Source organism: Schistocerca piceifrons, chromosome X (assembly GCF_021461385.2).
Source record: "Schistocerca piceifrons isolate TAMUIC-IGC-003096 chromosome X, iqSchPice1.1, whole genome shotgun sequence".
NCBI classification, from domain to species: domain Eukaryota; kingdom Metazoa; phylum Arthropoda; class Insecta; order Orthoptera; family Acrididae; genus Schistocerca; species Schistocerca piceifrons.
In genome coordinates, this window is record NC_060149.1 from 152894620 (window position 1) to 152911741 (window position 17122).

At 39.8% G+C, this 17122-nt stretch overlaps 1 protein-coding gene across 3 annotated transcripts in view; it reads right to left on the bottom strand.

Moving 5' to 3' along the window:
* The window catches only part of LOC124721137 (nuclear pore complex protein Nup98-Nup96-like), a 229336-nt gene that overhangs the window by 114297 nt on the left and 97917 nt on the right, over positions 1–17122 (bottom strand). For all 3 annotated transcript variants that reach the window (XM_047245955.1, XM_047245953.1, XM_047245954.1), the window contains 2 exons: positions 13528–13657; positions 12930–13031 (listed from right to left, as the gene is read on the bottom strand). In XM_047245955.1, coding sequence (XP_047101911.1) covers positions 12930–13031; positions 13528–13657 — 232 coding nt within the window. The remainder of the gene's footprint in view (positions 1–12929; positions 13032–13527; positions 13658–17122) is intronic.

Consider the following 17122-nt stretch of genomic DNA (forward strand, 5'->3'; position numbering starts at 1 on the left):
AATATTCAGCAGGTACCATGGGATAAGTGCAGATGTTACCATTGACAAGGTTGCTAGAAACCACTGTGGGTGGAATGCAGTGGAATTTAGTCCATACTTGGAATGGGGGGTGAAGGGGGGATCGCATAGTTGAGACATATTGCTCTCAACACTCCTGCTTCCCTTTCTTTATTGAAATCCGCACTATCACCTGGAGTCTCTTGAATGCTATTAAATTTTCCATAGAGGGATGGTACTTGTGCCATTGATAGCTGTGGCTATCTTCAGAGCACCATGGCACTGGCCATCATCAGGATGAGCTGGAGGAGTAGGGTATTGCTACTGCTGCAGCATGAGTAATAGTATCCTGTAACCATTTGTTGCTATCTGTCACATGAGTGGCTGCAAAAGTGGCTGCAAAGGAGAAAGCCTGCCAATCGGCTTTCTGAAGCGACCAACTTTGACCATGTTCTGGATGTCTGTGGGGGGAGATGGAGGGAACGATAGGAAAATTGTCGCTGTCACAAAGATCACCATGGATGCACCACTGAAATAGTTGTAAAATGCTCGGGCAGCAAACTGCAAGATCAATTACTGAAAATGTTTCCTGGGCTACACCGAGACGGGGGTGCAGCTCCAGTGTTGAGTTGGCAGACATTCAATTCTGGAAGGATATGTTCTAGTACTCAGACTCTGCAAGACAGTGATGCTGCCCCATAGAGGATTATGGATATTTAATTACTCAACAAGAATAAGTCGACTAGCTGTGCCATGAACTCTGACAGCTTGTGACAACTGAAAGGTCTGTGTGGGGGTAGATAAACATCACATATTGTCATCTGAACTGACAGGGAGAAACTGATGGCCATGACCTCTAGTGCAGTGGTAAGGGGCAATTACTCACTGAAAAATATCAGAGCGTATGAGGGTACAGACCCCACTGGACACTCTTAACATTAATGCAATTGGTACAGTTGGGTTGATAGTTTTTCAGAGCCATAAACCGTGTTTCCTGAAGTGCTATGCCAATTATTGAGTAAGTAGCCATTAAATGATGTAGATCAGCCAAATGGCGATAGTAGCCATTACAGTGCCATTGAAGGAGCATTAGAGTGAGGTCTGAGAAAATGGCAAATGGATAATGGGTGTTATTACTTTGCTACAAGGTTGTGGTCCAGTCTGTTGCATGATCCTTTGGCCATGTGCATAGGCTCGACCGCTGCAGGGGTGCGGAGCTGAACATCCGAAGCTTCAGAAAGTAACTTCTTTTTCCGCTTATCCTTCTGAGACTTCAATTCCTGTGAAGATTTCCCCATTTTATCTTTTGGGGGATAAGAGGACTGTACTTTTCTTCAGCCTGCAGCCTGTGGCTGCTGTTCCTTGTCTTGAGAGGAGTCCACCTTGACTGGTGTCCTCATCCCTGACACCAGAGGATGACTAGGCATCTCTGGCCACCTGATGGTATAGGAACCACTGGTGCTATACATGTAGGGGATGAGGAAGCTGATGTTCCCTCCACAAACTGTGGGGCAGGCCCCTGGAATATGACCATGGCTAGAAGGTGTCATGGGAGACATTGTCATCGTATGAGGTGTGGACTGTGACAAGACTGTCAAAACTGAAGGCCATATTAGTCAGATGAAGTCTTTAAAACTTTTTCTCTGCATCTTGGTGAGACAAGCAGTGAAGTGTTTTATACTCTTGTATGTTGTTCTCCCTCTTGAACACTGGGCACTGTGGTGAATGAGGAGGATGTGGTTCCAGGCAGTTGACACATTGAGGGAATGGGTACAAAGGCTGCCCTCATGGGACACCCGTCCATATGCCCTACATATAGCCTCATTAGAACAGGGAGAGGACATGTGTAGGAACCTTTAGCACGTTAAACATCTCATCAGAGGAGCAAAGTAATGCCTAACATCACACCTACAAACCATGACCTTAACCTTCTCAGGTAAAATGTTGCCATCAATGTCTAGGACAAAACCTCCAGTGTCCCCTCTATCATCCTTGGGCCCCTTCAGCGTGTGGTGAACAAAATGGAGTCCACACTGCGCCTGATTAATGCACAGCTCTTCATCAGTCTGTAGTGTTAGGTCCCAATGGAAGGTAACACCTGGAATCCTACTGAGTTTGTTATGAGGAGAAATGGTGACTGGTATATCTCCTAACTTGACACAGGCCTGAAGTGCCTCCAATTGGTTGGCGTTTGATGCTTTGATTAACAAAGATTCATTTCTCATCTTGTCTATTGCCGCAACCTCCCCAAATCGATCTTCAATATTATCAATGAAAAACATTGGCTTCATTGAGGCAAAAGAGCCATTGTGAATGCGAGAAAAAACCAAGAACTCTGCAAACTGTCCACTTTCATTTATCCTTGCCTGGCTGTCATATTAAAGCATGGTCAATGACAGTAATGCCATAGTATTGTAAACTTCTGCAATAAAATCACTGTTCCTGACTGATGAGATGGCTGTGTTGGCACAGCCACCATTAAAGTTGATCTGTTTCACTGCAGATCATCCTTCCCAATTGCAGGCTCTCACATGGGCGCCACCCCATCAAGGCAAATGCAGCCTGGCACAGTAGCCATTGCCCACAGTCCCAGTATCCTGAAGTGGACAGGCACCTGCTCCTTGGCTGACATGAGGTGGTCACAACTTGCACAACAGCAGTGCAATCATTGCATTGTCAGGGTGCTACCATTGAGAAGGTTCATGACAAACCAACCACAACAGACTGACTACAGCGCTGGATTTCGGGTGCAGAGGTAGATTCACTTGATTGGTAGGTGCAAAAGGTAACAGCGCACAGCAGAGAGGTAATGCGCCGCAATAAGGCGTCCTTCCGCAAATGGCCTGCACTTTGGTAATATTGGGAAAGTGGAGGTCAAACCCAAAAAGGTGGCCACAATTTCAAAAGCCAAAAAATGTGAGGGGGGGAAAAGTGTTGAAAACAGTGAAAAGAACAAAAACCTTCAAAAGTCCAAAAAACAGTCACAAGATCCAGGTAAAAAACTTGACCCAATAAAGAAACTCCTATTAGTTGCCTCCTATGACATACTAGGAAGGGCTGTGGATCTATTCTAGCCCCCGACACCACAGGGGAACAGACTAAGTTCACACAAACATCTTTGCCACCAATTATCTCTGGTCCTTGGACATGGTGTGGCCACATGTGCAGTGAATCACTTCTTGTGTTTAGAATAATAGGTTCAACTGCAGTAACCTCAGGCTGTTCACTAACCCAAGATGGCCAGAAAGTACATGGCCAGAGTATCAGTTGATGAAATGAAGTTTCTATAGTTGCACAACCAAAATATAATGGATCAGGAAACAGGTTCCCCCAACAGCTATATGTTGTCATTCTGTGGCAGGGTCTATAAATGTCTAACAGGACCACATGGCCCTGTGAGGCATATACCAAAAGGCACACATGCTCAGGTAAAGTAACCATTTACAGAAATTTCTGTGTTAGTGACAGTAAGAGAAGTCCATCAAAGGCTGACAGGAGTTTAACACCAAGAATTGCTCAGTAATATCACCCTTTCACCACTAAGGAGTCCTACAGACCATAAATGCCATGAAAATGGTAGACATCAGTTTAAAGACTATTTCATAACAAATTTGTACATGTGGTCACCACAATTTTACAACTTTCCTTCAAAAGCTATAAACAGATAATTAGTACAACTCTGGAAATTCAAAACGTCGAAATGGAAAGACCATCACCACAAAATCAGATGAGTATCACGTGCTCCCTGGTCGACAGCTAGGGAAAAAAACAAGGTCACATGTGCACCACATTGTCTCATAACCGAGTGCGCACACCCTGATACCATTAATGGTTTCAACAATAAAAAGTAAGGTCGATCCTTTTTGAACATCCCTAAAAATTTTTTATTGTGCAATTAGGATACGGCAAAACCATGCTCATGAGCCGAATTTTTAGCCTTTGGCATTTTTTTGTCCTGTGGAAGGACACAAAATGTCAAATTGGGAAGCAAAAGGGCTGTACGATGGTCCAGACTTTGACTGTTTCATTCATGAAAGCGCTGGTTAACAGTGGTATTTGCTTGTGGGAGTTTGTCTTTTCTGATACTTACAATTTTGCATTGAACAGTTCATGAACATTACCACACGATGCTAGACCATTATACTGTATCTTTGTGTACCAAGATACTTAAATCACTGGTGACTAGCTGCTCAAATTATTCTTTCACCATTCTGCAAAATATGAACAGCATTTTGATAGACAGAATTTAAAATTCAAGTCTAATTGCTTCAATGTTACTCACAGTTATAAGCCCCAATGCCTAAAAATTTACTTTCCTTTATTTTCAGCTGATCTCAGATACAGCAAAAATCCATATTAAGGAATTCCCAATTCTTTGAAAAATCAAACTTCTACGCATAAAACTGCTTCAAATGTCTAATCATTTCACAAATGAGTTAATGTGTAAATACCTCACTTTAAGCATACACATCAGAGTGCTTTCATTTCAAAAAACTGGAAGAATATAGTCTGGGTAATTTGCCCTTCTCCTTCAGCAAAACATCCTAAGTCCTGAACTGTGTGTCATACAATGATATAATTTTGCAGGTACATTCAGTGGTATAATTAGATACTGCCTGCAAACTGTGTTGCGAATACTCTGTAGTAAAGAAGTAATAAATTCAAACATCATGACTGATGCTGACATTTTACTGCTTGAACAGCAAAAACTTTACTATCTCCTTCACGTAATCAGGGTGTATACGTGGACAAGGAAAAAAAATTCCCGGATTTTTCCCGGACTTCCCAGTTAAAAATACACTTTCTTCCGGGTGAAAATACACTTTTTCCTTGTTAAGTGACAGTATACTGTAAAAGTCATCAATCCTTTGAATGTTTTTGGTTTTATATACCGACGTAGAATTTCCCGGCACTTTAGAAAACAAAACTAAAGGGGAAAAACACGTTTCGAAAGACCTTTGATGTGCAGCAACATGTACGCTGCATATTTTCGTATTATGAAGGTATAAATTTGAATTCCACCAAACAACGCATGTCACTTTCCAAAGCATTGAAATCGAGAAAGCGATGTGCTTTTGTAAGCGTCATAGCTCATTCACGTGATCTCACCAGCTGATGACAGCAATATGACACGTGATGTAGTCAGTCAATAGCAAGATCACTCTTAAGTAGCACGAATACACAAATAAGAAAAGTTAATGGTTTAAATTAATATACATAGCACTCACATATAATATTGGTCGCGAAGATTAATAAGTTGGAAGATGAGCTAAGCTTCCACATATAATGTTGATCATTTTTGCGCGTCTTACGCGTTAAGATACATCACACAAATGTGCCAGTAAAATTTTTAATAATGACGCAAATGTCTCATCTTCTGGACTTTAAATTCTTCTAGATGGTCATCCTCAAAAAGTTGATTTTTAAATGAGAGTCAAACGCTTTGTGATTTAAGAAATTCATCGTACATTCTTGCACATAGTTCATCTTGTGTAAAAGGAAATCTGCTTTAAATGTAACGCTTTTCAAACCACCATTAGCAACATTTTCCCATGACCTGTTAAAAATAGGTCCATTTCAGCAGTTGTTCGTATGTGTAAAACATTAAAAGATCTTACATTATGTCATAAAAGAAACAAGACATCAAAGGATACTTCAAGAGCATCGGGATTTCACGAACCATATTAAAATGCATAATTCAGCTTAAAATGCACATCCGTATGTAAATTTTCTTGGAGTACCAGTACTCATGTTCGATTCTTTATTATAGCATGCCATACGTGCACTTGAAATGCAGCGAACAGTTGCAACTAGCCAATAGTGTGAAATCAAACACTTCGTTTCAAATAAATTGACTGCCTCAGTAGAAAGGATTAATAAAAGCCAAATCTCTTTAGCAAACCGGGAAAAATAACTTCATTGTTCTGTAAGGCGATTAACGCTTGATTGTGAAAGGTGGAAATAAAATCTGAAACTATTAACATATTTTAGCCTGCCGTAATTATGCGAACGTATTTTAATTGATTTGATAACTACCGGCCACAAAAATCCATTTTGTTATCATTTAATGTGAGAGCAATAAACGAAGAGGAAACAACAAAATCACTGAACGTAAACACAGGTTACGTGGAGACGACCCACCTCCACACAACAACTCAGACTGCTCTGTGCATCAGCCCCGGATCTACGGTATTTCCGAACAGGGGCAATATTAAGTAGTGGTGCCCAGCCACACTTCCGTAACCAGAAGCAGGAGACGGTACTACTCATTCGCGACTCAACTGCGCATGAGCAAGAGCCCGCCCGCAACTGCTCAAACGAATCTAATTTAAACAGTCGTCACGTCATGCTCGTCAGAGGCAGTTTGTTGTTATAAAGCATTGCATAGTGTTCCTAAAGCCTTTGACACACTTTACTGTTGGCAGACGCTTGTATGAGCACTGTTTTGTTGTTGTATATGGCACATTTCCTTTGCAACTTAATTTATTTTCGACTTTATTTATTTTTTCCTCCCGTTCATGTTTTGTTGTTGCATTATTATTCTGCAGCGGGATACAATAATATCCTTTGTTAGAGTATTGGTTCTTACCAGTCACAATCACAAAAAATTAACTGAAAACAAAAACAATGAAAAATTCCCGGAATTCTAAACAATTCCCGGGTTTTTCCCGGTTTTCTCCTGGATGAAAAAATTCCCGGGTTTTTCCCGGATCTCCCGGTTGTCCCGGGTCGTATACACCCTGGTGATACATACTGAAAAATAACCAGACCTTCCTGAATGCTGGAACTCCTAATGCTTCTGCATTAAAAAGGGAGAATATTCATGCTTAATCATTTAAAGGGCCTTATGCCTTTAATTTAAGTGTACAGTTATCCAGTAAAGTAAAAATCTGTACAGTTATCTGAACTGAAGATACAGACGCTACATTAAGTTTCCTTCATCAGTTCACTGTAATCTGGCATTCCGTGCAGTGTTGCTGAAAAAGTGACACTAAGAAACAGAAAAAGGACAGCAGCAGTTTGTTGTGTGGTTATAGCTGTGTTGCTGCTCCTTTCATACTTTTGTGAAAAGCAGATCAAAAGTTTGTTTTTATTTTCTTCACTACACTACAAGAAGAAGAAGCACCAAGAAGAAGAAGAAGAAGCGCCAAGAAGAAGAAGAAGAAGCGCCAAGAAGAAGAAGAAGAAGAAGAAGAAGAAGAAGAAGCGCCAAGAAGAAGAAGAAGAAGAAGAAGAAGAAGCGCCAAGAAGAAGAAGAAGAAGAAGAAGAAGAAGCGCCAAGAAGAAGAAGAAGAAGAAGCGCCAAGAAGAAGAAGAAGAAGAAGCGCCAAGAAGAAGAAGAAGAAGAAGAAGCGCCAAGAAGAAGAAGAAGAAGCGCCAAGAAGAAGAAGAAGAAGCGCCAAGAAGAAGAAGAAGAAGCGCCAAGAAGAAGAAGAAGAAGCGCCAAGAAGAAGAAGAAGAAGCGCCAAGAAGAAGAAGAAGAAGCGCCAAGAAGAAGAAGAAGAAGCGCCAAGAAGAAGAAGAAGAAGCGCCAAGAAGAAGAAGAAGAAGCGCCAAGAAGAAGAAGAAGAAGCGCCAAGAAGAAGAAGAAGAAGCGCCAAGAAGAAGAAGAAGCGCCAAGAAGAAGAAGAAGAAGTGCCAAGAAGAAGAAGAAGAAGCGCCAAGAAGAAGAAGAAGAAGTGCCAAGAAGAAGAAGAAGAAGCGCCAAGAAGAAGAAGAAGAAGAAGCGCCAAGAAGAAGAAGAAGAAGCGCCAAGAAGAAGAAGAAGAAGCGCCAAGAAGAAGAAGAAGTGCCAAGAAGTGGAGTCAGAGACTTGAACTCTGTACCTTTGCCTTTTGCGGCAAGTGCTCTACTGTCTGAGCTACCCAAGCACACTCTACTGCAGAGTGAAAATCTCATTCTGGAACATCCCCCAGGCTGTGGCTAACCCGTGTCTCTGCAACAGCCTTTCTTCCAGGAGTGCTAGTTCTGCATGGTTTGCAGGAGAGCTTCTGTGAAGTTGGAAAGGTAGGATACGAGGTACTGGCAGAAGTAAATCTGTGAGGATGAGATGTGAATCATGCTTGGGTAGCTCAGACGATAGAGCACTTTCCCATGAAAGGCAAAGGTCCCGAGTTCAAGTCTCGGTCTGGTCCACATTTTTAATTTGTCTGGAAGTGCAATATAAGTGCACACTCTGCTGCAGAGTGAAAATCTCATTTTGGATTACGGACGGTCATTGTAAAATCCTAATTCAGATTTTGAAGTGTGAAGTAACTATTAATGCTAAGTTGGTTATAAGAGCTTCATTTTCATTCCCTTGATTTTGAAATTAAGGAAACTCTGGTCCTAATGACCCTACAATACCAGTAATGCAACAAGACTTCACCATGACGGTTGTAAGTCGCAATAAGACAGTAATGTGGTCGACTTCAAAAGTATCTAACAATGGAAGGAAAGTATGCTGCCACAGCTGATAACTGGTGTTTCTGTCATGGTCTTCATGCCAAAGAATTGCTTTATGCAGCTCTCCACACTAGTCTATCCTGTGCATGCTTCATTTCCAAGTAACTGTTGCAACCTATGACCATTTGCCTCTACTTCGCGAAGCTGTTCTATTACTTTTTGTATCCTATTTCCTAAACTAATTCTCTCAGTATTCTCCAATTTTATCCACTATATTCGATTATTTTTGTTGCTGTTCAGCTTGTAATTTATTTTCAATTTTCTAACTGGGGTGGGGTGGGGTGGGGGTGGGGGGGGGGGGGGGGGGGGGGAGGCAGTGGGAACCAGGGTTTTATAAAAATTTATTCATGAACCTTTTTTACAAAATTCCGTCAGTCACCTTCGAAGTACTATTCATTAGATCCAATGAACGTGTCAAGTCTTCCCACCATTTGAGGCATGTCTGGAACTTTACAACTTTGATATTGTCCAGAGAGCCTTGTAAAGCTATTTTCACCACTTCTATATCGTAATGCTTCCCTTTTAGCATTTTTTATTTGCAGGGATAGAAAAAGTTACATGGGGGCTAGGTCTGTCAAATACAGGGTGTAGGGAACAACAGATCATCCCTGAGATGCCATATAGTGGGTCACTCTTAAGGCTGTGTGTGTGTGTGTGTGTGTGGGGGGGGGGGGGGGGGGAGGGGGGGGGGGGAGATTTGTGATGAACAGACGAGTAACCTGATTGCCAAAGTTCCAAGTGTTTCCTCCGTACATCCTCTTACAGACATATTAAAACTTCCAAACAAAACTGGCCAGGTGGTACAAATTCCCAACACACAATTCCATCAACATCAAAAGAGATAATGATCATCGCTTTCACATTCAACTTCACCTGCCTTGCTTTTTTGGTCTGGGAGAGTTGGGAGTCCCTCCATTAGCTTCATTTCTGGGTCATACCCATAACACCAACTCTCATCACCTGTAATGGCTTTGTCCAAAAAATGTGAATCACTTTAAATATCCATTCTTCCAGTCCTGGCACACATTCATGCACATGGGTTTTTTGCTTCTGTCTGAGAAGGTGCAGAACAAATTTAGCAGCAACACATCTCATGTGCAAATTCTCACTCAAAATCCACTGGCATGAGCCCCAACTCTCACCTGTCTTTCATGAAATTTGGTCGATCAAGTAAACGAACCTTGTTAATTTTTTGGCAGATTTTTTTTCAATGTTTTCCTCAATTCCAATGTTGCAAGTTGTCCAGAAAGAGGTTGGTCTTCAACATTCATCTCACTATGTTTAGAATTCCCAAGTCAGTCGAACACTTTTTTTTTTTTTTGTCCCTCCTCTTACACTCAGTTGCTCTCTTAGGTCCTTTGCTGTCTGACAGAATTACTGTGTCATCAGTGATCCTCAAAGTTTTTATTTCTTCTCACAGAACTTAAATTCCCTTTCCAACTTTCTCATTGCTTTCCTCCACAGCTTGCTCAGTGTACAGGTTAAACAACATTTAGGATAGGCTACAATCATGTCTCATTCCCTTGACAACAACTGCTCCCTTTTCATGCTCTTCAACTTTCTACAACTGCCATCTGGTTCTGGTACAAGATGAAAACCTTTAACTCCCTGTGTTTTACTCCTGCTACCCTCAGAGTCACTAAGAGTCTGTTCCAATTAATATGGCCACACGTTTCTCTAAATCCAGGAATTCTATACAAGTAGGTTTGCATTTCCTTCTAACACATCTTCTAAGGTAGGTCAGAAGCTCAGTACCAGTTTGCTTGTTCCTTCATTTCTCTGGAACCGAAACTTACCTCCTTAAGGTTGGCTTCTGCCATATATTCCTTTCTTCTCAAAATAATTCATGATAGTATTCTGCAGCTGTGGGTTACTAAGCTGACAGTACTACAGTGTTCACACCTGTCAGCACCTGTCTTCTTTGGATTTATTACATTCTGCATGAAGTTTAAGGATATTTCACCTGTCTCGTGTACCTTGCACAACATGTGAGTTGGGTTGGGTTGTTTGGGGGAAGACACCAAACAGCAAGGTCATCGGTCTCATCAGATTAGGAAAGGACGTGGAAGGAAGTCGGCCATGCCCTTTCAAAGGGACCATCCCGACATTTGCCTGGAGCGATTTAGGGAAATCACAGAAAACCTAAATCAAGAGGGCCGGACGCGGGATTGAACCATCGTCCTCCCGAATGCCAGTCCAGTGTGCTAACCACTGCGCCACCACGCTCGGTCGCACATGTGGAATAGTTTTGTCACCGTTAGTTCTCCCATGGGTATCAGTAGCTCTGAGGGAATTTTTTGTACTCCAGTGGTGTTGTTTAGACTTGGGTCTTTCAGTGCTCTTTCAAATTCTTCAGGCAGTGATTTATCTCCCGTCTCATCTTGATCCACTTCCTACTCCCATTCTATAAATTATCTATTTTCATTGCCTTTGGATAGTCATTCTGTATCTTCCTTCCACCTTCCTGCTTTCTCTTCTTTGTTTAGTACTGGCTTGCCATCAGAGCTCTTGATATACAGCTTCTCTTTTCTCCTAAGGCATATTTTACTACAGGCAGCACCTTAGTTATGCATGCTGCTTCATCTTTGCATTTCTCATCTAACCATTCCTGCTTTGCTGTTTCACACTTATTGTCATTCTCTCTTTTGAAACCTTTTATTCCTTTCACCTGCTTCACTCAATCAATTTTTATACTTTCTCCAATTGTCAGATTCAGTTTCTGGTCATTATCTAAGGTTTTGGTATTTCTTTTTTACTGGACTTCACCTTTTCACCTTTCTGATCTGCTGCCTTTCCTTCATTTCTCATATGTGCCCATTTGTCTTCTACTGTGTTTCTTATCCTTGTTTTGAAGGGAAAACAGGCAACTGACAAACTCTCAACAACCCCCTCCTCTTTCAACTTACTGAGCTCTCATCTTCATAATTTCCTAATTTTGTGCAGTTTCTTAAGCTTTAATTGGCAGTTCATAAATTATGGTCCGAGTCCGCATCCAATCCTGGCAGTGTTTTGCAGTTTAAAATGTAGTTTTGGAATCTCACCAGTGCATAAGCAATTTAGAACCTTCAGATGTGAGCTCAAACGTTTTCACTGCTGATCAAAATAGGATGTTTTGTGATTTGTTTCCATCAAAAGACAAAAGACAAAATGTCAACAAAGAAAAAAATTAGAGCCCTGCTGTGTGTTAACAGTGACAGTAGCAAAAAGTCACCACTATTAATAATGAAAAAATTTAAACTTACAGGTATCTAAAAGCACTACTGTGCACCTACGATTATTAGGAATGCCTGGATGATTGCTGAAATTTGTATGAAGTTTCTTAATTTAGATGCTGAGATAGGTGCAACACGAAGGATCATTCTTATTGACAGATGTCCTGTACACCAAAAGGAAATGACATTTGTCATGAACGTGTGTGTTCCTCCTCCTTAATTGCACAAGTTACCTGAAGCCTCAAGAGAATGCTTGTTGTACACAAGTCAATTTCATTCCTTGAACGAAAAGAGGTATTGAGAATGAAAATTTTACAGGTTATGGACATTTGATTCTACCTGGAATGCTGTAATCCAATACTGTGTTGAACTTTGCTGGCTGTGATGTCAGTATCAGCTGTTTTGGAAGATTATTAGCTCTCTAAATGCTGTCACAGGTATTCCTGCAAGTGCGACATTTCAGGACTCTGTTGTTATGATGTACTAACTTTCACATGTAAGGCAGATGTAGGTAACTGCGTCGTGCTTCAATATAAAACCAAGCAGAGCAGGTAGAAGGTTGGGAGAGGGGAAGGATAAAGATTCCATTTGCACTGAGTTTTGATGCAGCTGTTAGAAACTTTTTCCTTATTCAGTGTAGATGAGTTGGTTTTAGCCAGTATCAATCAGCTAGGATGACCAGTCTTCCCAATGTGTTATGCTGGCAGGAAGAGCAAACTACATTGATCGGTTTTCTTTAATTCAAGAAATAAAACGTTATATTTAAGAATTTTTCTTTGTGATATAAGCCTATTTATGTATGCTATTAGTTGAATAAAACAACTTTCAAGCCCAACTAATTTCTCCTTCGTTCAGGATGCTACCTTTAAATTTAGACACCAGAAAATATATTATGGATTTTTTTTACATACTCTAGAAACAAGGTCAATTTCTTAAAACACTATAACACACATGAATTACCGATCTATCCATCAGAATAGTGCTAACATTTTTCTTGAACAGCTGTGTAATCTCATCACAAATAATGTTTGTATTAACACTCAGAAAGACACTGAGGTGAGATTGAAATTTTCTCCGTATTAGTGTTGAAAAACACACTGTGCAAAAAATCACATTCACATCTTAAGCTTACACAGATAATGTACAGGTCCATAATTCAAAACTGTAAACAGTTGCACTGCAATGGGTAACTGATTTTGCTGGTTAGATACTGACAATGTAATTGTCACTTTCAACACATTTAAGTAGGAATGGTAAGATCACCAAATTTCATACCAGATTCCTTGTCTTCTGGGAAAAATGCACGCTTCATGGACATAATTTTCTCTTCTGAAACATCCAAACCCTTTTCAAGACAGAAGGGCTTCAGCCACGTGTCTGTAACAGAGACACAGAGCAATCAACATGTCAACACTCAAACTAATTATGTTCACACATTCTTGAATAATATGTAGCATTTCATTTGCATGCACCAGGAAGTTCAAAGCAACAAGAAAAAACTTGATTTATGATAACTCCAGTGTCTTCACCTGTGCATTAATTTATCATTTAACACACAGTAAAAATCCATGCTTTCTACCTGTTTAAAACTTCCACTGATATAAAAAGTTTGAAAAATATAAGCTGTAAGATAAATACCAAACTGCACCAATTTTACTAACGATCACATTTTCTATCCTCCTGAGGTTCACTTAAGTAAATCATCAACAGAATAATTCTCTACACATTCTTAAAAACACTTAAGAGGGCAATATGTGCTACTTTTACTTAGTACTGAAATCAGGAATTAAAGTTCAGATATATAGGAAAAAATACTGTCAGCTTTTCATAACTGACAGTTTTAAGATAGAAGACATTTCTGCGATGTTCTCACCTGTTATGTGAGAGACGATATCAGCGGGCGTTGGATAAGCTTCCTTCATTACTACATCATCTTCATCTTGGTTACTAATGAACTGCAATCTCCCCTGAGTGAATTCATTTTCTGGAGACACTGCATTTGTCTGTAAAGACCCATGAATTTCAACATCTGGCTGTTACAAGAGCCACTGAAGTTTTTTTAATAGAAATAACTAACACAAAACAGATTCAAACAACAAGAATTAGGAAATATGTAGGTATGAGGAAATACAAAATAAACTGCTAGACGAAAACATTCACACAACCAGGAAAATGGCCAGTACTGAACAACTGTATCCACAATCACATCAACAACTGACTAATGAATTAATCCTAAAATATGTTAAGAGGTTGCATGAGAGAGAGAGAGAGAGAGAGAGAGAGAGAGAGAGAGAGAGAGAGAGAGAGAGAGAGAGAGAGAGAGAGAGAGAAGCTACTCTGTCATGCAGAAGTTGTTATACAGTTTACGGAATGCTGACAAAAAGTAGAAGAGACTACAACTGAAAGAAATTTTGTATTAGTTTTTAAAAATTAATAATATTTCACAATAAAACAATTAATTACTGTGAGGAAGTCTTATACTGTGCAAAAGTAAAACACCACAACAAAACCTCTGAACTTACATTTTAAAATGTGGTTACAGAGTCCTATTTTGCAGTTGTGCTCAAGCCTTTTCCAAATGGAACCAGCATAATTATGCACAACATCTTTCTGTATTAAAAAGTTGGTGCTTTGAGAAAATAGTATGCACAGAGCGAGTACTGCAATTCCTTGTGGATGAGTTTTATAACCCACAAATCCCATGAGGGATTATCTGCATAGTGATGACTTAGTTAAAAATGCTTACAAATACAAGAACAGCAGAGCCTAAGATCTGTCTCCACCTAGGAATTCCAACTAATTCCAGGAAAGTGAGGCTACTTAGATGTCATTAGTATATATAAATGAACTTTCTCTTTATCAAAGTTTCACAATATAGTGGAGACCCAGTTTTACACTTTTCGAGCGACATTATAAATGGTGAAAGTCACATATAGGATCCCTCCACCTTGCATTCTCATGGCTGAATTTTGTACTATGTTTAGTCACTGATTTAACTGGAACCGGTAACTGTCTAGGAAGTGGAAACTTTTGACTTAATTTCATTCACCATAATTTTTGGAAAGCCTGCAACTGTGTCATTCATTATTTAAATAATGAAACACTTCACCACTTATGAATTTTTTCATGCTTAGCATGACACACTGAGAATTTATTCTCATTCTCAAGTGCAATATGATGTTCTCAGCTGTGTTGTTTTGCCTCCCTTGCACTGGAATCTTCTTTTTGGAGTTATCCGGTATACTTTTCCTCAACTGTTCCACATATTGCTTCAAGAAAACAGTATTATATATTTTTTTGTCATAATGGAACACGAAACACCCAATCAAAATACTATGAACACGATGAATAAGATACATATGAAATAATCACTTACACAAAAATAAATCCTTTCAGTGATTCAAGAAACAAAATAATGATCATCATCCTTTCTAAAAATTTATACCAATTACAGAAGTATGAAGTAACAAATGATTTCACTTTAGCACGATGACAACACATGAACCCAAGTCCAAACATTGCTCAACACTGAGCAATACAGGCGTACGTTCTACAAGATGCACAGTAACGAGGAAAAATAACAATCGATATACAGATTGCACGCATCTTCCTGATTTCCCTACACTTCAATATGATTATCAATTAAAAGTGACTAATGAGATAAGTACTTCTGACCACTGCCCAAAAAAAACTGAAATTTTGGGTTTTCAGAACAACTTATTAGGTTTGACGATAATTAGCAAAAAACTGGGAGAAATAATGGAATAATTGGGAGGCAGGAGAAATAGTGAAAAATCTAGTCTTCTGCCTTGATCAGTGGCGTTGGGAGGTATGCAGGTGTTACATTGTCGGGAGGCATAATCATTTGTGAGCATACCTATTCCAAATCTCTGAACACAGTACAGTCACCTGTCAAAGTAGTTTTAACACTGCACTCGTTCACCATATCTTTTCAGGGACGCATTTGGCCCCAACTTCATTTTTATGGACGGGCATGGCAGGATCAAACTTCACAGACGGGAGAAGTTCTTTGAACAAGAGGATATTTGGCAAATTGATGTGGAACATGGGTACCAGGCCAATATTCACCTAATCTGATAGGGAAACAACCTAAAAACCACATCCAGGCTATAAGTCCAAATTGATACGCACTGATTGTGGGACCTCCGCTATTCAATACAAAATGTCAAATCAAAAACAGCTTCAGCAATCTGTATTTTCAATTTTATTTTATTTTTGCTATCAGTGTTGGCATCACAGTATGCCTTCTGGCTGATGTAAGAGAAATACCACCTCTTGCACAATTGAAGTAGGGGCCAGCATACGGCCAAATTTCCTTTTTGGATGTACTAGTACCTAGAAAACCCAACAGAACTTTACACCTTAAAGTCTTCAGAAAGATTATTCAGAAAGATAGATGCCTTCACTCAATTTGGACCACCATCCCAAGCAGCCCAAAGGAGTGATCAAAACACTGGTAGAACAGGCTACAAGAATTTGAACAACAATAGTTGGAAGATGAGCTCTATCACTTAAGAACTGCCTTCAGAAGAAAGTGCTACAAAGAACCTACTACAGAGAACTCTTTTTTTCTATTTGCAAAAACTGGAATAGATCACATCAGCAAAGTACTCAGAAAACACGGCATTGATACAGTGATTAAACCAATAAGAAAGGTGTATGAATATTTGAGCACTGTGAAGGACCTACACCACTGTTTGCCACAGCAGGAGTATATAAAACCCCTTGCACTTGGGGCAAGTCAACATACCAAATACAAAAAGAAACATTACTACCCACCTTGTAAGGAACATGAGAGCAACTGTCACATGAGCAACACTGAAATCAGCTGCAACATGTCACATGCTGTGACCCGGGAACCATCAACTTTGTTTCTATGATACTGTGGTTTTATGAAGCTGTAACCACTAATATGCTAAAATTTACAGAGTGGTCACAGAAATTCAAAATCACAGGCCAATTTGTACAGAAAGGAGGATTGAAATTTCTCGGACTTGAGTATTTTGGAGTCACCCTATGTACTCTCCCATCACAAACCAGCCATCTATGATAAACAGTTTGTGACTGTCTTTCATACCATATCAACAGTTCAATCATGCAAGGGATGATGTCGGATGCAAGATGTAAAGAACTGTGGAACAATGATTTGTACTGAAAGGTTTTCCTGTGTGTTATCACCATATTCAGTATGGTTCTCATTCTACTGTCAGCATTATAAATTGTCACAATTTGCATATTTTGGGTTAATAAAAATCTGTCTTAATATGGGATTAGCTTATTTAAATGACAGTAAAAACAATATGGAATGAAGTGAACACACTGTCAGGCAAACACACGTCACCAACAACTTTGGAGACAAGTTTTTCACCTAGAGCTGTAACTGGTGACATTACCTTTGGTGTCAAATTGTGAGGGATTATTTATGATCAGTTTTATTAGCAAATTCA